The 22,894-nt window shown below is 46.2% G+C and overlaps 1 protein-coding gene across 1 annotated transcript in view; it reads right to left on the bottom strand.

Annotated features, from left to right (window-relative positions):
* TENM1 (teneurin transmembrane protein 1) overlaps nucleotides 1–22,894 on the bottom strand; it is a 1,327,579-nt gene that overhangs the window by 865,139 nt on the left and 439,546 nt on the right. The window contains exon 5 of the mRNA XM_086918499.1: nucleotides 9,964–10,202. Within this exon, the coding sequence (XP_086774625.1) occupies nucleotides 9,964–10,202 (239 nt within the window). The remainder of the gene's footprint in view (nucleotides 1–9,963; nucleotides 10,203–22,894) is intronic.

The following is a 22,894-nucleotide window of genomic DNA, read 5'->3' as shown; positions in this document are numbered from 1 at the left end:
GAGGGAGGGAAGTAAGGCATCGGACGGGGTCAACGGGACCAGGAGTAATGAAGATTACCGGTAAGTAATAGGACATTACCCCCAGGTCCCTCCTGACCCCATCCCATTCCTTAAAATAGGGAGAATACCAAAGCAGAGAAGCCGGCCTTCCGGAACCCCACCAACAACAAGGGCACCAGACCAAAAAACAGAACCCCACAGACCCGAACCAAGACCTCCAAAGGTCAGAAAGGGACCGCCAGGAAAACAAAAACCACCAAACCGGCAAGCCGGAAGGAAGGCACAGAAGCAGAGCCAAGCCCCCAAGGGAGCAAGCAGAGGGGGCCAAAACCAAGGACCCCCCCCCCCCTGACCAACGGAAGGCCAGGAGAAGAGCGCGCGACCCAACGGAGAAAGGAGCCAGGAAAAGGCAACCAACCCGCGAGAAACCCCCAAGGGCGCAGCCCCCGGAACCAGGCCCCCCAGGCCGCCAAACAACCAGAGACCAACAGGCCAACCCAGCCCAAAGGGCAAAGGCAGAAAGAACAGCCCACACAGGGCGGAGAAGCCGAAGGACCAGGAAGGAACAAAGCAGAAGAACGACCCCCACACAGCAGGGGAGGCCCCCAGCAGAACCGAAAGAGGGCAGCAACAAGGAACCACAAAGGAACCAGGCCACAGGGCAGGGACGACCAAAGGCCAACCCCAGCAGAACCAGCAACCACCACAACAGAGGGCAGGGAGAGCAAAAAGCCCAACCAAAAACAGACCCGGAAAAACCCAGGGCACAACCAAGAAATACAACAAAGGACCACACGGAACCAGGGAAACCAAAACCCCAGAACCGGAAAAGGAGGCACCGACCCCCAGGAGGAAAAGGGGGACACCACGGAACCACCGAAGGCGAAACCCCAAAAGCTGAGGACCAACAACAAGGCCCACAGCCCAACCCCAAGAAACCAGCCGCAGAAGAGGCAGGCCAGCCAGCCAGGAGGCACACAACAGTGGACCCCCAGGACCCAGACGGAGAGCCACAAAGGAACCGCCCACCAGGAAGGAGGCCAGGAAAGCACAACAGCCAACCAGAGCCAGCCCGCCCCAGAAAACAGAAAACGAAGGTGGGAGCCCAGAGGCCACAAAACGGACCCAGAGCCAAAGCCAACCGAAGGGAGCGGACCCCGAAGGGACCGAAGAACACCCCAGGACCGCGACAAAGCCCAAGAGAAGGAGCAGCCAGGAAAGAACCCCAGCAGGGACCAAAAAAGGACCCCAAGCAAAGAAGGGCCACACAGCACAAAGCTCAACACCACCAAGGAAGAGCACCAGCGACCCGACCGCAAAGCGGACGGGAAGGCAAAACGGAGACCGTGAGGCAAAAACACAGAGGCAGCGCCCCGGCCACCAGAGCACACGGGGAAAAAACCCCTGCACCCGAAAGCAAAGGAGAGGAGCCCCGAGAAGCCCAAGGCGCACCACTCAAGAAGGGAGCGCGAAGGAACACCCCAGCACCGACAAGAGAGCAAAGGCCCATAAACCCGGAAAGGCAGACACCCAACCCCACAAGCAGGGACAAGGCACGGCCAAAAGCCAGGGTACAAGAGTCGAACAAACCACGAACAAGAGGCCACCCAAAGCAAAAGCCAAGGACGACCAACAAACCCCAGCCCCCACCAGAGGGAAACAGGACAGCAGGCAAAGCCAACACCAGCAAAAAAAGGCCAAGGCCCACCAGCACCGAGGAAGGGCCCCACAAACCCCCCCCCCCACCCTGAAACCCGAGGGGGGGGGGGGGAGGGACTACCAGAAGGCAGCAGAAAGGCCACACACCCGGGGAGACCAACACCCGAAAACCCACCAGCAGGGAAAGGGCACAGTCCAGGCAGAACCGGTAAACAGAATGGGGCACAGGAGCCAGGCAGACGAAGAACAAGCGTCCACCCAAGGCAGAGCCATGACCCAGCCACCACCGGAGGCAAGAGCGGCCAGCCAAGCAAAGCCCCAAAGCACAAACCAGCCGGAGAGACAAGAGGGGAGAAGGCAACCATAACCGGAAACCAAACCCCAGCAAGCAGAAGGGGAGAGGAAAAACCCCCAACAACAGGACCCAACAAGAGCCCAAGCCGGCCGGTCCGGAGGCAACAGCCGAACAAGGACAAGGCGCCCCCAGGACAGAGGAAGGGCCCAACAACACCCCGACAAGGAAACCAGGGGAAGACACAGGAACCCGCCGAAAGCCAGAAGCCCGGAGCAGAGCCCAAGCAAGGGAACCCAGAGGGAGCAAGAAGCAACCAGCAGCGGAAAACCGCAGGAACCCGACAGGCACGCCCCAGGACCGAACCCACAGGAACGCCAGGAACCAAAGGGCAGCAGGCCCCAGAAAGCAAGCCCCGGCCCCGCAGGAAGACCCCCCACCAGGGACGGCCAGGAGGACCAGAAGCCAAAGCCACAAGGCAACACAGCCGCAGAGGACAAGCGGCAAATGACCAACACCAAGGGACAAGCCCCAGCAGGCCAGACAGAAACGGCAAAGCAAAGCAGCAAGAACCCTGGAACCAGAAAGCAGAGGGAACCGCAGCAGCAGGAGAAGGCACAAGCGCACCACACCAGGGGCAGAACAACAGCAGAGCAGGGGAGTCCAAGCAACAGGCGGACGCCCCCCCCCCCCGGCAAGAAAGAAGGGCCGGAGAACCCCCGAGAGAGCCAAAAGGAGGAGGCCCACCCAAACCCAGGGCCACTCCAAAGCCGAAACTCCAGAGGAGGAGAAAGGAGAGCAAGGAGGCAGGAACAACGCACCCCCAGCCCACAGCCTCGACCAACAGAACCCAACCAGCCGAGGAGGCACGGGGAAGGCAAACCAAGGCGGAAACGAGAGGAGGAAACTGAGGAAAACAGCATCCACCCAACAGGACCGGCAGAGAGACGCCCAAAGGACGACTCCCACCAGCAACAGCCATGGACAACAGGCCAAGAGACGGAACCAAGCCCAACAAGGCCAACCCGCCCCTACCCAGCCCAACCGCTACACCGCAAAGAAGGTCAGGGAACAGGAAGGAAATAGGGGCGTACCACACACGGTACTCACCAGGAAGGCAGGAAGAGGGCCCCAAAACACCCCCCCTTCCCCCAACAGGGAGCCCTGGCGCCCACCAGAACACAGCGCAGGGCAGAGAAGTCCCCCCCCCCTGAAGAGGCCACAGCAAGAACCACACCGGCCGCAGGGAGGGAGCCCAGGCCAGGCCCAGGAGGAACCTGCAAAGGAAAGACAGCAGGAAACACAGGACACAGGAAAAAAGGCAGGAAACAGGAACCGCTACGCGGCACTCACCAGGAGGACAGGAAGAGGGCCACAACAGCACCCCCCCCCCCCTATAGCCCCAACAGACTGTCCAGGCGCCCACCAGAACCCAGCGCCGGGCAGAGAAGTCCGTCCCGCCGAGGCCACAGCAAGATCCACAGTGGCCACAGGCAGGGAGCCAAGGACCAGGCCAGGAGGAAACCTGCAAAAGAAAGACAGCGGGAAAAAGCGGGCAACAAAAAACCCACAAAGAGGGACCGCTATGCGGTACTCACCCGGAGGGCAGGAGGAGTGCCCCAACAGCTCAACGCCCCCCAAGAAACTGCCCAGGCGCCCTCCAGGACAACAGCGCCAGGCAGAGCAGACGACACCACCGCGACATCAGCGGAAAACACCTGGGGAAGAAAGGTGGAAACCAACACAACATGTGCAGTCAAAATGCGCCAACACAACATGTGCAGTCGTAATGCGCACGGTCACCCCCACGGGAGACTTGGCGCCGAAAAACATCATCGACCTCAGACGGAAGAAAGTCCGAGTGGGCCCGCCGGGACACGAACCTGTGACCATGAGGTCGAACACAATCCACTGCAGCAGGTGCATCAGTCCGCTGAGCCACCAGACCCAGCATCAGCCAGGCAAACACACCCATCGGAAGCAGGGCACGGTGGCCGACAGAGCAGGAAAGCCCAGGCTGAACCAGGAAAGAAGCCTAGGCGCCCGTGAAAGTGGCCGGCATCGAGAAAATCACTGTCTGAAAATTTCCCACCTACGGATATTTCAACAGCAGTGGCAGGATTCGAACCCTGGTCTGTGAGGGCTGGCCACACCAAAGGCACAAGACTCACCATCGAGCCAAAGCTCCTTGGGTAGCACAGCACACACCACGGAAGACGCCCGCAGGGCACAGAGAAAGCCAACACCGCAAAGCGGGACTCACCCGGAGTGGGGGCCGCAGCACCACGAACCAGGCCCCCACACACCCAGCAGGCACCAGAATCCACAAAACAAATCCAGCGCCGTGGCACCACCAGCAGGAGCAGCGCAACTCCCACCCGGCCAAGCTCGGGGAGACGTGCACAGGCGACCCGGAAGCTCCATCGGGAGACGGCGCACCAGCCGCAAAGGGCCGGTAATCCGGAACAGCAGCCAGGAAGAAGCCTCGCAACCCCGCAAGCCAGGCAGACCGGGATGCAGACCACCAGGAACAGCACCCCTGCCCGCGAAGCCAGGCAGCCGGGCAGTGGGAGTAGAGAAGGACCAGCACGCCACCCCAGCCCAGCAGGAGCGGGCGCCGTCCGGAAGAAGAATCCAGGTAAGGCAATCACAGCACACACGAACAATCCATTCTGTCGGAGACAGAAAAAAGAACAGGCTGCATGCTGGGTTGGTACTGCTTATGTACTCCCAGTGGGAGGGAGCAGGTAGGGTATCCCAGCATGCTCCTTTTCTTTTTTCTGTCGTGGAGATGGTTATCTCCCTATTTTAAGGAATGGGACGGGGTCAGGAGGGACCTGGGGGTAATGGTCACAAGAATCAACATATCTATGGTAAAGTGCTCCATTTCTCGAACTGTTTCTCTAAAAAGTTTTTACTTAACAGTGACAGTAAGTCAAAGTCAAAGGAACTTTTTGAGTGCACAAATCACCAAAAAGGTCTCATGGCGCTTGCAGAGACGCCGTATGAGCTGGCAATCTGATGTAACAACGTTATTGATGGTCAAATAACCAGGTTTTTAATTCCCTGTCAAAGTGCTTGTGATCAGAGATGGAGAGAAGCTGGGGCGGGAGCTTGTTCCAAAGGGTGAGTGCCAGAAAAGAGAAGCATCAACCACCATTTCTTGCAGTGCAAATTCGTTGTTTTGGTGCTAGATCCTATTGGTCTGCTTGGATTATACCAGTTTAATTTCTTAGCTAAGTAGTTTGGTCTGGTTCCTTGTAAGCTCTTGTGGGCCAGACATAGAATTTTGAAGCGACCTCTCTTTTTTACCAAAAGCCAGTGAAGAATCCTCAGGCTAAGGGCTGATGGGGCTCTTGGAGGAAGATTTAAGATACGTCGAGCAGCAGTGTTCTGCAACATCTGATGTTTTGGGGCCACCAGGCGCTGGAACAGTACTCATCGGCTTTCCCAAACAGAATGAGCACTGTCTTGCTTCCGTTAAGCTGTAAGTGATGGTTGCACATTCAGTTGTTGATATGGATCGTACAATTTTTTAAACGGGTCATTGTATCTATTGGGTCAGGGCCAAAGGTAATTAACAGTTGAGTGTCGTCAGCATAAGACACCACCTCAAAGCCATAGGATCTGATTACCCTGGCCAGAGGTGTTACATAGAGGTTGAAAAGCATAGGACTCAAAATGGAACCCCGTGGAACGCCTATGCTTACAGACTGACTACATGAGGCCAGGGTACCTATTTGTACTTTGGTGGTTTGGTTCATTAGATAGTTCCTGAACCAGTCAAGGGCCCTTTCCATGACTCCCACCTCCCAGAGCTGTTGTTCTAAAATGCTATGGGTGTCAAAAGCGACGGACAGATCCAAGAGGACTAGCATGGCTGATTGCCTTTTGTCCAAGGCCAGCCTGATGTTATCAACTACCTCTACCACTGATGTTTTGGTACTATGTGCCACCCTAAACCCTAATTGCGAAGGAATGAGAAGTCCAAAGCTTTCCAAATGGGTGTAAGAACCTTTGAACTTAAATCATCGTAATCTGAATTCAATAGTGCTCGACGAATGTTGAAGGTGATGTCCATGTGGCTGCCCTACAGATTTTCAAAACCTCTCACCAAGAAGCAGACATGCCTCAAGTTGACCTACCCTGAATGTTACCAGGACAGGTAACCCCCTTCTCACCATAGGCCCAAGCAATAGTAGGTCTAACCCCTACTGAACGACTGAATAGAGGGCTTGAAACCTTTTGTGAAAGAGACAAAATTAACAAAAACATTTTCCAGTCTCCTCAAACAATGAACCCTCTGCATGTGCTCTTCTGACATCTAAGGTGTGAAGGGATTGTTAATTCATTGAGAAGTCCGAGTCCAAACTAGTTAATATTACCTCCTGAGTCTCATCTCACAAAAAGGAAAGTCGATTTTAGGCTTAAAAGTTGGAAAATACCTCCTATAATATGATCTCTACGAAAGCTATCTTAACTTCCCTAATCGCCTGGCTGAGGTGATGGCCACAAATAATAAAACCTTCCAAGATGAAAACTGCTAGCTGGTTGTCACCAAACATTCAAAAGGAGAACTCTTCAAAAGTTCAAAAACAAGAATCAGATCCCAATCTGAAAACTCCCTAACTCACAAAAGGTCTGCTATGGAGAAGCTTCTAAAAAGTCTAGGCACGTTGGCCTGCAAAGAGCCTATACTGCCCCTCGGCTCTGCAAATGCTCATATGGTAGTCACTGAAGCTTCAGGGTAGCAAGAGAAAGGCTTTTGTCAAAAATATCCTGGAGAAACTACAGAACTTCAACCGCAACACATTCTTTGGAATACAAACCTTTTTAAAGGACTCCCAATGGTGAGTATAAGAGCCAAAGTAGACACCCTCCTGGAAATTTTCATAGCTATTGCTAAATTCATTGATAGGCTTTTGTTTTGTATACCTATTTGGGCAACTTCAATCAGTACACCAATCAATCTCAGCTTGGACAGGGACATTAAAATGTGAAGCTGATTCACACAAGGAGAAGAAGACAATGGATGCACCCATTCCTGGTCCATCCCCATCTGGCGAAGGTGAAGGAATGAAGGGGAGTGGAACCAGAAGTGAACAACCATTATCACCATTGCTTTCTCTCTCTTGATCTCCATTTATACCCTAAAAATGAGAGGAAAGGCATACAGAGTCTTGGGAGCCTGAATTACAACCCTACACTTTTTATGATTATTCATTTCTGAACTTTCTCTCCTTCATTATTCCGAGGACATAGTCTTGCAACCTTCACCAACACCCAGAATGATGATTTATCAGCAAGAGGGAACACTGCCCTGTAAAGCATGTGTTTTCGGCAAACTTGGAAACTCAGGGGCAGGCTTACAATAACTGGTGCATCCCTGCAGATCAGCAGGGATACGCCAGTTATTTTGCGTGACATTAGGAACCCCTTGTGCCACCATGGATGCGCCACATTTACAATGCGGTGCACCGTGGCGCAAGGAGAGACAGATGTGTGAATCATCTGTCAGCGTATAGGTGACGCAGTGCTGGAGTCGTGTTACAAGCGCGAACCAACTCCAGCACTGCTCAGGGGCGGCCCTTGACTATAGTGCTGCGTCACTCCTTACACCTACTAGAAGCAGGCGTAAGGTTGACGCTGCTTGGATGTAAAAGTGACTCCGTGAAATCATGGAGATTTTTACTGCGTCACTTTTACGGGGCTTCCTTGCGATGGAACATCCACCCTGCATACATTATTCCTGACGCATGTATAATGTAGCATAGGACTTTACAACGTGACGCATCTCACTGGATATGTCACAGTGTAAATCTGTCGCATGGTGGTGCATTGTTTACGCCGCCACTGCGTCACAGAAGTGCCTCAACGGTGTCGTAAAAATGTCGCAAGGGGCTTGTAAATTTTCCACCCAGTTTAAATGTTTGCAAATATGCTAACCTTAAAACTTAAAGTTTCATACATTTTTACCCCTCGTTGTTTTCCGGACAGAGGGATACCTCAAGTCTACCTTTTGTCGAACCGGGATGCCTTTTTAGACCTGGTCTATGAGTCAGCTTCAACTGTCTCACCAGTCCTTTTTAAATAAATTCATACATAATATAGGTACAAAATGTATCCATAAAATGGTATTCTGGCTTCAACCATTGGTCTGTTAAATTATCATTCACATTTTGCAACCACACACCACAGCATACAGCACAGGACATCGGGCCAGCCCATTTTAACTATTGCTCACATCATTTTGAATGGCTGCACAAAGCCTGTGCATATTGCTCACATTTTCCTAAAAATTGGACTTCATTGACAAAGCTCATTCAAAATGTGCTTACTTTCTTTTATTTATTTTGTATATAGGAACTTTAAATTCTGGCTATTTGTTTTGCCTGCACTTCAGGTGCAGCCAATTAAAGATTGATTTAGTGTCCATCTCCTTCTAATGTTATAAAGAGTTTAAGTGACATTGTCACATTGAGGCTGTCTATTATAAGTAACATTGTAGCTGCCTGAGATTTGAGTGATTGGTTAAGTATTGATGTATTAATGTCTCTATCATAAACAGCAACTTAACTCAGAGAACAGCTGAAAGGCTTGTTATTTGAAGGTATCACTAGTAAAATAGCTATACCAGTGAATTTTCTTTATATGTAAAGTTTGTTATTGGAAGCATAGGGCAGTTCTGTAGGTTGCAACACATGTATTTGTATTTTTACTTTTGTGCCATAAGCGTGAAATAAAATATAAAATAAATAACCATTTCACTTTAATTGGATAAATAACCATTTCACCAGTTAGTTGAGATGACAACTGTTGGCTTTGCCAATCATTGTTTATTTGTGTCTTCTAGCACAATGTGAAGCATTGCTGTTGCTGCCAATGCTCAAGTGTTGCGAGCTCTCTCTTTCTCTCTCTTTCTCTCTCTTTCTCTCTCTCGTCCTGACGTCTTGTCACATTGTATTTCCTTTGACACACAAAGCTAGTTTTACATTTCCAAGGTCGGCAGCTCTTTGCTAATGCATACTATTCTATCATTGTTCAAACTCCCAAAAGTAAATTCTTTCTATATTTAATTCATCATCTTCCCCATCGGTATTTTTCTTTCCGTGACTTTGTGTGCTGTCATTGCATGTTAGTGGCTACACACAATACCTCAATAATGTGTTGTTTATTTGATTTTCTGCTTATCTTTAAATCTTGCTATTATGCAACTTGTTCTTTGTAATGCTGCTTTGTGAAGAGGTGTATTGACAATTTCTGAAAGTTTGAAATATACATGTAAATACATCACAGCATTAAAGGTAGTGTAATCCGGGAGCTGCCAAAGAAACTTGAGACAGATACAATCACACAAGCTTGCCTGGTTGGTACCATTATGACACAATGGCAAATATTAAAACTACAATTTCAAAATGTGTGTTATATCAACAACACTAAAACTACTTACACACAATATATTTGAGTGCTCCGATAGTACAACTTCAATCGAATACTTTTCATTACATTATTTCAATTCAGTACAATGCAACTCAAAATTAAAGCATATCTAAAATTATTGTTCTGTTTCAGGTAAATGTACAAAATCTTTGTTTGCTACACATTCTTACTTTCATGTCAAATGAGTGGTACAGCTGGAATAATTGTCTAAGCCTTACTAAGAGATGCAACAATAATGAAAAATCTGCTGTTTTCTGGTGGATGCAGTACATCATCAGTAGACTTAACCGCCGGCAAAATTAACAAAAGAAATATGGCGGTAGGAATTCCATTGGTGGTAATGTTAGTGTACATTGGATTTACCACATCCCTCCTGAAGTGTCAGATTTCATATTATTGCACATTTCTCAGAAGGGCTATACTATCTATTTCTGGCTTGCTATTTCATGGCAAAATTATACGAAAGCTAATACAACAAGAGAAATATAGAAGTACATAGAGAAAGTACTAGTGCAATCACACAAGAGAGCAATATGGGATGATGAAGTGAGGGGAAGAAAGAGTAGTCTTACCGATAACATAGGTGAGCAGCAGTGCCAAGGTAACAGTAATGGCAGTGGCACTCAAGGCAGTGCATTTCCAGTTGCAGCACCTGTACGGTTTGCTAAAAGTGAAGGCAGGTCTGGAGAAGGTGCTTCTAGGAAGAGGCCTAGGAGGTGGAGAGTAAACAGTGTTGGAGGTTAGAGGGTAGTTCTGACTGGCAGGACTGAAGATTGGTGAGGTACCAGATCCATGTTTAAACAGAAAATGCCTATGAAAAGAAGACAAGAGAACCACAGTGTAAATGCCACTTCAACTGGTCTAGAAATACAAGTTAAGACAACAATGGCTCCTCATTCAGAGTTCAGCACAGTCATTATTATGAGACATGCTAATGTGCAGGAAATCTTTTATTGCATATTAGAGCCTTTATAAAAGTGTGCCAGGTTTGCCAGCATTCTCCGGGACAGCCTGATACTAATTTATCATTGTAACTCAGAGCTGAGCAAAACACAGGTCATGTTCTATCTCCCTGAAGAGCTTACTCCCATAATGTGAAATACATCATATGCCATTGTATATGCCGTAGTGGAAGTGTTATCATTATTGGAAAACTTAGAACATTGGAATGGTGGAGCTCCATTGAAGACAATGGAGTGCTCCGGGCTTTTAATGCCTGGTAGAAGCCCTGAGCGTCAACAGTCGAATGTTAAACAAAGGCCTCATGGAGCCCAAGGGGATTTCAATCTTCTCTGCCTCCTTGAGGCCTTTGTTTTACAAATTAGAACATTCTGCCCTCTAGGGGTGGAATGTTCAAATAGCCTTGGAGCTAGCAGGCTCTACCGGCCATCAAAGGCCCGCTCCTTGTTCAAGGCCCTCGCCTTCATCTTGGGTCTTTAATGCTGGAGCGGTCCTTTAACACCTTGGCTGCTGTGACTTTTCCCCTCTTGTGCTGAATTTGTTTGAATACTATTGTTTCATGACGAGCTCAGCTCGTCATAAGCACAGCTCAACCGTGCCTCATGACGAGCTGAGCTCGTCATGAGCATCGAAAGGGTTAATGGCCGGTAGAGCCTGCTCTAAGGCTATAGAAGACAATACGACCATGCCAAATTAAAATTGAGAAAGACAGAAAAGAAACATTGCAATGTTGGGGTAGTGGGTCTAGATCAAGCACCATAACTATGTCCTGTTCCATTGTCTGAAAAATAAAATGTAAAGGCTGACCTCTTCAAAGTTCTCTCATGTTGCAAATTGCTACATTGCAGGAGTGAAAAGGAGCCACTTATGGCAACAGTGAATGGAATTCTTAACAATAAAATAGCCAGGATGCACTACACAAGCAAATATTTTTGATTCCTTTATTCCTTCGCTGTGCTCCATCTACATTGTTATTCATTATCCTCTTTGATACTGTCTGACAATATATTATTCATGAATTCTGTTTACCTTTGTTATTATGTTATGTTATGTTAATAGGTTTAGTAGAGTGCGCAGCTGCCCCAGCAAAGGGGCGTCCCTTTACTTTTGCTCAATTACATAAAAGTGTTACATGTATATATATATGAATAAATATATATACAATTACAATATGATATTTTATGATATATAAATATATAATTGCATCTACTTATATGTTGAAATTGAGTGGTATAATGGCACAAAATTATAGGCACAACTGGAAGATTTCTATGTTCATGGGAGATGCAAGATGGGAACACTAGGCTTCCAATTTCTCTGCCCTTTCCCATCATTTGTGTATAAAAGGATGTAATCAACACATGTAACCTCCAGATTGGGCCCCTATTCTGAAGTGATCGAAGAACAAAGAGGATCATTCATGTCCATGGGATGTTACCAATATATGACAGACAGTATACAGCGCCAACACCTGAAAAGAGCTAGCGTCTGCAATGGGTTTGCCGCAAGGCCCTTTCTGTATCTCTGAGTATGTGTGTTGTGTGGCGAGGTGTGTGGTGACATGAGCTTTGTCAAACAGCTTCAGTTGACTATGATTATATTTAAAAAGTGACATTGCTTATTGATAAGGGGGGTTAGAGCTGCTGCTCCCTTCTAGTAATGTCTGGCATTGTTGCATATATAACTTAAATGCAAGCCTTCATGAGCAGAATATAGGCAGCCGATTACATTGACCCTTTCAGCCAAGTCACCAGTGTGACTGCATCGGAGTCATCCTTACTTATTAAACAAATGATAGTTGGTCTAAACTACACACGCGCCAGGTCTCTCCTAAGGACCAAAGGGGACTGTAGATGGGCAAAAGTTGTGAGAGTACAGTAAAGGGCAGGTGGGCATCCTATTTTTTTTTTAAAAAAAGGCACACCTCTGAAAAACATCAGCATTCTTGGTGAGAGTACTGTGAATGTGGGCTTCTATGGGTAGTGGAGTAGAGAGCTGTGGCCTATGCGGAGGAAATTGAGATGAGCATGGGAATGAGAGGAAAGGTAATATATATTATTAGAATGGAAGAAGGAGACAAAGAGATAAGGGCCATATGGTACAAAACACAAGCAAATATAAAAATATTGACTTTTGTATATGGTGTAGCCCTCTCACTACTCATTTCAAAATCTCAAAATAATTGTGTCCATTGTAGGACTACAGAATCACACAATAGTTACAATTTCATGAAAAGGCCACAACGCAGACAGTCAATATCTAACTCCATAGAAGGTTAATCACTGGCTGTTAACGCCTTCATTATACCCAGTGATAACATGCTGATACATTTAAAACATCTACCTTTGAAGCTGAATAAAGTGTTCGTAAACACATCACTATTGCATTAAGATTCATATCAACAAATAGTTCCATTTCCAGTCCATACAACATTGCAATAAGTATTGACTTCTTTTGTTTGCTTTTTGTCGGCTATGTGGCGTTGCCATTTCCTCCTTCTATTATTAGTTGGCCATTTGTGAGAGGCACCTTACTGTTCAATAGCCTGGGGCAGTGCAGTAGCTTTAATGTACATTGATTTTCTTTTCATCGAGAGCTGCTATTTCACAAACATATTTTAGAGAACAATTCATCATGCTCTGCAGTCATTATTCATGATAGACACCGGATCCTGGCAGTCAGCTCAGACTGCACTACCTAAATGGATTCCAGGTTGTTTGCTCATATGATATTAGTAGCATTTTGGTTTTTAACTGTGAGCACAGCATTGTAAAGTGCATAGTTGTGTTCAGTGCTTTGAATACTCTCATGTAGAAAGTGTCACCTGCATTTAGGTACCATAACTCGAAGCTTCACAGTAAATGAAGGTAGAGACACTACACATCTCTTAGTGTGAGCCAGACTTAGCCAGCAAGTTATGGCTGCAATCAACTAGAGTCATAAACAAATATTGAAATGGTACTTTTTATATAGAAGTACATATATCTCTCCAACTCTTCCTCAACACATAAATTACAGATGTTAAAGTTACCAGGGAGTAACACAGGTCCCTGAAACCCAGGCACTCTTCAGTAGTTTCCCCATTTAGCCTAAGCCCTGTGAATATTCATAAGATATGGTAGTCTCGGGTGCCCCTGCCACATTCTGCCGGTGGGAGCTTCATGTTACGTTCAATCACTGATATTACCCAGTTTATAGTTTTTAATTTACCCAACGTGGAAGAATGAGCATGCCTCACTAGGAGCTGGGTAAATAAAAATGTGATGGATGGAATGCCTGAATTAACCCCTTCGATGCTGATGACGAGCTCAGCTCGTCATCACCCACGGGTGTCGTGTGCTGATGACGGGCTGAGCTCGTCATGGTGCCACTAAAATGGCATTTTCCAGCACAGGAGGGGGAAAACGCCTAGCATCCAAGTGGTTAATCTCAGCCAGGCCCTCGTCCCAGTCCATTATTATTTTGCACACCATGCCACCTCCATTTGGACCCAGACATATGCAAATCAGGCTTGATCTGCTCCAATGGGAACAGCTCAAGCAGAACTGCCAGGCCTGTTCCTCCCTGAACCAGAACACAAGTGACTCAGCACTGGTTTTGCCCTTATTAGGCTCATCAGCCAGGTGCAGCTTGGTTCCAGTGGCGCAGTGTGCACAGGACCCATCTTACTTAGGGCATCAGACTGAAGTATACAAATAAACAACAATGAGATTGAAGCATGACCTACAGAACCCTGTATTCATCTGTGATGAACATTCAGCTCACTGAGCTCTACCCTCGTTAAACAGTGTAAACAGCTGGTAATTGCACTAAAACTATATTTTCTTATTTACAAAGATAGAGCTTTCCATCGTATTGCTTTAGGAGTGTTTCACTAACAACACTGAGTGAAAAGAAGAGCATGACTACTAGATCTGCTCTTCTGCTCAAGACGTCCTACGGCTTTCTCACAGGTCTTTCTGAGGAACATCCAGGATTCCAAGGATGCTGTGGCATTAGCCCTTTAAAGGGGCTCTCAGCATTTGGTAGGGCAGATCAGCCTATACTGTTCAGTTTTCCTTCTTGTAACAGAATTGAGGGAATAGCACATCATTAGTTTGACCTTTTTATTCTCTTAGCCACAAGCCTCACCTCACACATTTTGCCACCTCTGCCTGTGCAATATTTGCCTCCAGCATCTGTTCCACCTCATCCGTTCCAGGCTAATAATTTAACTGCCTAGCTGGTTCATCTTGACCAGATACGATTAAGTACAATTTCTCCCTTTAGATCGTCCTTCTGCCCTCGAAGATAAGCTTCAAATTATCCAAATCCCATTGGGAGGTCAACCTCTGGCCTCAGGAAGCACAATTCAGCCACAGCGGTGAACGCTCTTTCTCCTACATCGCTGCCAAGACCTGGAACGACCTTACCCTCCAGCTCCATACAGCCCCCCTCACTGGCAGACTTCACAAAAAGACTCAAGACCTGGCTCTTCGACAGACACACAGCACCCAGATACCCCTAAGGGTGACAGTTATGCACTTTACAAAGGCTATTTGATGTGATTTGATTTGAATGAGTGTTGCAGACAACATTATTGACTTTAAGTTTCTTTGCCGTAAACGCCATTGTTCATAGCGGATAAACGGATTCTCTTCCATTGTGTTCTCTTCCTTGAATCAGACCCACGTTACTTATGGTTACTCAACGAGTCTAAAGTTCTTGCATTTCTGGTTGCACATTTTCACTTTTAGCCCTTGTACTATAAAACTATTTGCTTTGCAACACCAGGCACATTTTTAACTACTGTACATTTGAGATAACAGTCAAACATATCTTCGTCTTATTCTCTATCTTCTGGTCCTTGCTTTGATTATGTTGGTCATTTAAATACCATGATACCCAATGAAAGTACACTTTTCGAGTGTGTTTCACTCACTCGTATATTCAGTGACCTATTCTATGGATGGTGTCTTAAACTCTCTGCCTATGTTTTCAATGACAAGTACAGTCTGGTAAATTTTAGGAACATAAGCTCCATTTCACATACTCCAAAGAAAATCCACTTTTCAAATCTTCAGGGAGGTATGAACTTTGAAGTCAATTATTGTCCAATAAAAAATTCAATTTTAGAACGGAGAAAGGAAAGGAGCAAAGTCAAGTGGTGTTTGGAGCAGGCAGATTTAATAGCAGGAATAAGGGTGTTCGTGGAGATTATTGTGCTTGTTCTTGGTTTAAAGATAACTCATTTTAATGTGGCTAAAGCAAATGGCTGCAGAAAAAATTTGCAAAAGCTTTTATACTAAAAACATTGATAGTTGCCAGCTTCAGTGCTCATAGATGTTGAAGTGGAAGAAGAAACCAAGCCAATTGTTTGGGGTTACATTCAGACCCTATTTTTTGGCTATGATTTCACTGTATCTGGGACAAGAAGGGGCATCGATCATGTACTGATATTATAATTTGTGGATGTGTTATATGTTTTGCACTACTATTGGTCCAGTTACATAGTAGTGATGGGGTGCAAATTATCCAACTGTAAGAATTGCTTTGATTACGAAACTCCCCATCAGCACTATTCAATTACAAGTATATCCTCATGGAATGGAGAATAAGCATGTATACACATTGCTGGTACAAATAATACACAGTAGTCCTTAAAAAACACACAGTATTCCTTTTTCCATGGGTGGGCATTAATACTTCGATTCACCACCTGCTTCAATCAGGCGGTGTTAGAACTTGGGGTCTCTAATTGGCAAAGGTAAGTACCTTTGACCAAGTAGGGACCCCTACTTCTAGTCAGGGTAAAGGGACACACACTGTAGATAACCCCTGCTCACCCCCTAGGTAGCTTGGCACGAGCAGACAGGCTTATCCCCAAGGCAATATGTATAATATTTGCACTTAACACACACAATGACCCCAAAGTACACCACAAACTGAGACCACACAGGTAAGTATATATAAAAATATAACTTTATCTAGTTTAGCAAGGAAAACGTCAGTTACAGGATAGTTGCACGATGTCTTCACTTTTTCTTGATGATTATATTACTTCTAGGAAGGTTTCACACTTTACTCTCAGTCTCAGTCTAGATTTTAATCTTAATAAGCGAGCACACAATCTGCGCAGGCAGTCTCCGTGTCCCCCGTGTTCAGCGAGGCTCTCAGGGTGCTGAAATGCAATCGGGTCTATAAATTGAGGGGTTTTGTCCTACGGGTCCTGGCTGGACAGTTACGTTTATAAAGAAGAAAAGGTGCCAGGGCTCGATTTTTGAACACCAAAGCTTATTTATTCAGCTGGTGTGAACCTTCCTTTCATTGTTTCGAGAAGGTATGCATTCGTCATTATTTATGCATTTCAACACATTTATATATTTCAGCAATCTACAGAGGGTGAAACATCCCTTTTACTGGGGATACAATGTAAACAACATTTCATACATTTCAAATGTTACAGTATATTCAAATAAAAGTAAATAAGGAAAAATTCATAAACAGTTGCACTTTCACTATTTCATGAAACAGACATTAAATCATGTACACCAATATTAGTTCTGGTATGTTGGTTTTGTAATTGTATTGCCCTATGCTATTATGCGCCTCTTTTCGACAGCCAAATAGCCGACGCGTTTCCAAACCCTTCTTATGGTCAATAGGGTTCTTCCTCAGGGCTGGGCTGTGTACCTATGGTGTAAAATTAGGGACATTTAGTATCTCCTTTTCTTAAACTCTTGGATTCACTTCATATACAGGCTAAGCCTGTGGGATTTTACCTTGTGTCTCGATATCGCTGTTTTCAAAAGCTGGGCATCAGGTGAGCTTGAGTTTTCACCAACATCTAAACAAAGTTAAGGATTGGCGAGTATATTGAATATGTTTAACTTTCACACTCATTGACACATGTGGTATCTGAGTAAGGGGTGTGCTGGCACTTACTTGGTTTTTGTCGATCTAGTTATTCTCTAGCTCGAAATATATATATATATGAATTTTTCCTTATTTACTTTTATTTGAATATACTGTAACATTTGAAATGTATGAAATGTTGTTTACATTGTATCCCCAGTAAAAGGGATGTTTCACCCTCTGTAGATTGCTGAAATATATAAATGTGTTGAAATGCATAAATAATGACGAATGCATACCTTCTCGAAACAATGAAAGGAAGGTTCACACCAGCTGAATAAATAAGCTTTGGTGTTCGAGCCCTGGCACCTTTTTTTCTTTAGAAATGCAATCGGGGACACAACTACGGCCTCTGCCCTTCCCACTGCCTCTTGGCGTTTCTTAGAATTGCCCCTAAAGCACTCCGCATGGGATTTACTGCATCGGCCCCCTTCCGGTGTTTACACGGTCAATCTCCCCCCAGGCAAGGACTCACCAAGACTCAGGACGTAGCTCTGAGTCAGATACCCTGCTGGCGGCTTCTCTGTGCAGGCGGGCAGTCACACGGCGCTTCTGTGCTTGATGGACGGCTTCTCCGGCGGCGGCTCCTCTTAGAATGAGTCGCGAGCGTTGGACCAATCCCAGCGCGGCTCACACGGCGAGCCCCTCGTGACGTTTCAGCTCTTCCAGGAGTCAGCCACTCCCAGCGCGGCTCCTGGACGAGCCCTTCTTGACGCGGCAGCTTCTGCGGGGGGATCAGCCAATCGGAGCGCGGCTCCACGGGCCAGATCTTCAGCAGCGGCCCAATCGGAGCGCGGCCCCTTCATTTCTTTATCCGCGGCCCTGGAGAGGGGAACGGCAACTTCTTGATCAATATCAGGCCCCGGGTAGCGGCGGTGATACGCAGCACGGCTAACTCGGAGCGCCAATTGCAAGCAGGCCGTTCATGAAGCCAATCGCTCTCTCAGGGGGATATTTCATGATGGAAAAGCCCACGATCTCCCGGCCACTAATAATCACGTGCCGATGAGCACGCCGATCCCTCTCCACAGCAGGCAGTTTGTAGGAAAGCGCAGATGGACGTTTCTTACGGCGTCTAGGAACCTTTTAACCCTGGGTTCCAGGAACAGGAGGCCAGCTCTTCTCAGGCCCTTGGAGATTCTTGCAGAGACACAGCACACAGCAAAGTCTTTGTAGTTCAAGCAGGCAGGGTCACGGCACACAGCAAAGTCCCCCCTCTTCTCTCCTTCAGTTGAACAGCAGAACAGGTCAGCCCTTAAAGCACACAGCAAGGCAGTCTTCCTTAGTTCCTTCAGTGGTCCTTCTTCTGGCAGAGGTTCCTCTTGATTGTAGAATCTGAAAATCTGTTGTCAGGGGTCCTTCTCTTATACCCCTAAAAGTCTTTGAAGTCATTGTGCAAGTGGGCCCTGAGCCCGGTCTAAACCAGTTCTGGGTGTTGCTGGAACACTTGGGCTTCCTGGCTTCTTCCTTCCTTTCAGTGTGAGGGGCAGAGGCGACAGCTGCCCAGCAGGAGGTGGAGTCAGCATTGTGGCAGGCAGGCACAGCCCTATTCACTCCCAGGTGCTATCTCCTCCCACCACTCTAGTTGCAGATGCAGTCATTCAAACACGGGCTGACTCAGACAACCTCCTGGGGGCTCCCCAGCCCATGTCACCCTCAAACCAGACAGTCAATCCACAAGCAGACCCAGGCACACAGAAAGGTTAGACAAGAGAACAGCCACTTTCTAAAAGTACTGTTTTGAAACACAGAATTTAAAAACAACCTTTCCTAAAAGATGTGTTATTAAATTCTGAGTTCTGGGATATCAATCACTTATGTCCCATCTTGTTCCTGTGGGAAGATAGGCTGGTATCCATTGGGACCAGCCTCCCCCATGTTAGTCTATGGAGCAAGATAACCTTGCAGCATTGAGCACACAAAATGGCTGCTGTTCACTACCAGAGTATGTTACCTGCACTAGTACATGCTCTACCTTTCCTATACACTGCACCCTGCCCAGGGGGGTACCTTGAGCCTACCATAGGGGTGACCAACGTCTACATAAAGGGAAGGGTTAGGCCCAGCCAGTGGGGACACTGGCCAGGAGGACATGGCAGTTCACTGACTGCACACAGGCACTGCGGTGGCAGGCCTGAGACACCATTTTAGGGCTACTCATGTGGGTGGCACAATGAGTGCTGCAGGCCCACTAGTAGCATCTGTCATCACCAGCCCTGGCGCATCCAATGCACTTTACTAGGGACTTCGTGGTGATACAAATATGCCAATCAGGTACATCCAATCAATATGATAATTTACATAGGGAGCACTTACACTCTGGCACTGATCAGCAGTGGCAGAGTGTCCAAAGCATCTAAACCAGCAAAAACGAAATCCAGCACAGCATCAAAAATACAGGAGGCAGAGGCAAAAAGATAGGGGAAAACCACGCCAAGGGTGTCAGGTCTAACAGGCGGTAAATGACAGTGGGCATGTGAAGGAAAAGGACGGGGGGCAGGGATTACTGCTTAAGGGGGCGGAAGAGTTTGATGGGAGCCTCTGTGCTGTAGGAGATGATAGGGTGAAGGTCAGCACCAGACTGCACTAGAATTAGGACCCCAGGCGATTTCACCGGATAGATGTTCAGTGAATCTGGTGTTCCCGCACCTTGGAAATCTGGGTACAGGAATACTGAGCCAGTGACAACCAGGCAGGGCATCACCCCACCCAGTGATACTGCACCCAAAATATAACCAGGCTCCATATGGGTTAATTTGACTACTGTGGAAATTTGTAGCTAACCAAGAACTGTATTTCAGCTGGATCTGAAGCACATGCTCTATGATGAACTACACAGCACAGGATTCATTGTGCGTTCTTCAGGAGCTCTTGATGAGCGTACATTTCGATGGCATGATATAAGCCGTACTAGTGTCTTGCCATTGGTCTCATCGGCGTGTACGAGTGATCCTGATTTCAATGATCCATCATCCTTTCATTCGTGGCTCTCTAGAGATCTGTTCGCTAGTGCAGCTTAAATCTCTGTTTATTAAATTCTTAATTACATTTGTGCTACTCTGTTCCTATGAGTGCAACTGTCTTTGAATATATCCCTAATGGTTTTACTTAATTCCATATCTGAAATTTGTATTGAATACAGAGTTTTAAAAGGCATCTTCAAGTTTTTGTCTCTTAGACTCTTCACAGAGCAAAGAGGATGAGACAAGAAGTTTAGAGGGGATTTGATGCTATAGAAGTTTCATTAAGGAGTCAGAAAACGAAGAGCATTCGACAATTAGATGCCTTGATTTGGAGGCCCCCTGCAGAAGGCTCTCGGCTACATCCTTAAATAACCTACACACTGTAAAGAGGATAATGGAGCACATGTTACAAGCCACACTGCCTTGGGCAAGCTCAACACTTATTTGATTTAGGAGGGATGTTGAAGAAGTAGGTGGAAAGACACCAGGAAATAAAATAATACCTTACGCTCTGATAAAGTTCATGTACACAAGGTATTGTTCCAGAAAAACAGTGTGAGACAATGTTATTTAATCAGTGCAATCCTTTGTAAACATATTAATAGCAAATTGTAGCCTGGGCTTTTTGGTGCACTGTTCTGAGCTTTTTCTTTTTTTCCATGCTACCAGGTAGCTTTCTCTGAAAAGCTCAATTGAATGTAGGCGTTTGAGGCTTGATTCTTGTTTTTACCTTGGGGCGAGCTTGCCCATATCTTTGGTTCAGTTAATTCCACAGCTCCTGGAGTTTATTCCACATATACAGCTTCTGTGTGCATGTGCTCTGTAGAACTGATGCTGCAGTAACTCATCTGGTCGTCAGTATGGCTTTTATTTGCCCTGTGCAAGCATACATTTGTTTGTGTGGCAAATTTTAGTTTGTTTTATTTCGCCTTTGTGCAGTGTACAATCTGCCATTAGCATGGCATCACAGCTCCTCATGTGCATTGTCTCATTATGATTGCTACCTATAAACTCGATTTGGGATACTATTCCCTGAAAATAAGTCTGAGCTTTGGAATCAAACACATCCCAATGGGCTACTTTACCTTTGCAGTCTTCTTCTAGTGTGCATGCATTAATTACGGGGCATATTTATGAATTTTGTGGCACAGGGCAGTGCAGCAAGTCACCTTGCTGTACTGCACTGCGTCTCAGGGAAAGAGCAGGAATGTGTTGTATTTATCCAATACGGCGCATTCCAGTTTTATTTCCTTGCGCTGGTGCTGTTTGGACAGCCTATCTACAACGCAGGCACCCTTGCTTCATGTTGCAGGGTTGCCTGTGCTGTAGGCAGGATGGTTTTGTGCAGGAAGGTGCTGCTTCCTGCACTGAAACAATCCTGAGAGGCTTTTTCCTCTTTTCATATGTGCTGCAGAATGCACCACACATGGATAGAGGAAGTAATGAGGAAAAATTAAGATATTTCTGGAAGATCTTGTAAATCTGGGAATGTGTCAAAATCCATGGGAGTTGCTTGGGAATACCTACCCAGCGCCAAATCCATGTCTACCCTGGGAGATTAACTCAACGCTGCGATTTGTGCCGTGTTGCATTACTCCAGATCTTTGGTGCCACTCAAAGCCAAGCAAAGTGGCCTCACGTGTCTTGAAAAATCTGACTTAAGGTTTGAGTCACGTTTGCACCACATTGCATGTTGCAAGAGCAATGCAAACCAGGTCATAAATATGGCTCTTGGTGTCTAGTGGTTCTTGTTCACTATGTTGCCTATTTGACTTATCATCTCTGTCAACCACGTTCTGTTTAGCCTCTCGATTTTCCTTGCTGAGATGCTGCGTCCAGTCCAGTGACATTCCCTCAGTTACATATAACCTCGCTATCATGTGCTACACTTACTGATTCAGTTGCAATCCAATGGTTAACACAACCTCTGCAACATTACTTTGTACAAACTGTATGTTTTCCTTTTCACTAGACACTCCCAACCAATTTCCTTCTTTGGCAGATTAGGCCGTGTCTTAAATATCGCATTCTGTCACTTCTAAATTTGATCTGCATCTACATTCCCACCACCAGCTTGGTTCATCAGCCATTAGTGAAATGTAGTATAATGTATGTGGTCAGAGGAACTAGCTTCCTAAAACACTCCAACATGACCTTTTGTCTCAGCCTAGGCCCTGTGATTTCAGTTACGCACTAGACCTAATTTCCAAGGGGATGACTGTCCACAAACCTGCATGTAACTATATTTAGACTACTGTGATCTACGAAGGAACCATCAACCTAATGGAATTAGTCGGCGTCTTCAACGTGATCATCGAGAGCTATTTTTCTGACTCTATCCAGCCTTAGGCATTTGTGGCCATTAGAAGTGTATCCATCACATCTAGTTCTCATGGACCACAGTTAGACTTTTTGTTATCCTGCACGTGTCCTCTTTATCGTCTTCAACCCTATGTTTCTGTCACCTTTTCCTTCCTCAAAGCGAAATTTACCACATTTCTGATGGAAATACTTATCAAATACCTTTTCACATACTAATAAACATAAAGTATGATGAAGAAATAACGAATGTGTAGAAAAATCATAAACACATCCAGTTTGTCACTGATTAGGTATAATCTAGTGATGCAGTAGATGTGGTGAAATTTAAATTATGTGTCAGTGTAATGAGCTAATTTTATAGTGC

The sequence above is a fragment of the Lissotriton vulgaris genome, chromosome 4_1, assembly GCF_964263255.1.
Source record: "Lissotriton vulgaris chromosome 4_1, aLisVul1.2, whole genome shotgun sequence".
Classification (NCBI taxonomy): domain Eukaryota; kingdom Metazoa; phylum Chordata; class Amphibia; order Caudata; family Salamandridae; genus Lissotriton; species Lissotriton vulgaris.
The sequence above is the reverse complement of the archived record's forward strand: the minus strand, read 5'-3'. Positions and strand labels throughout refer to the sequence as shown.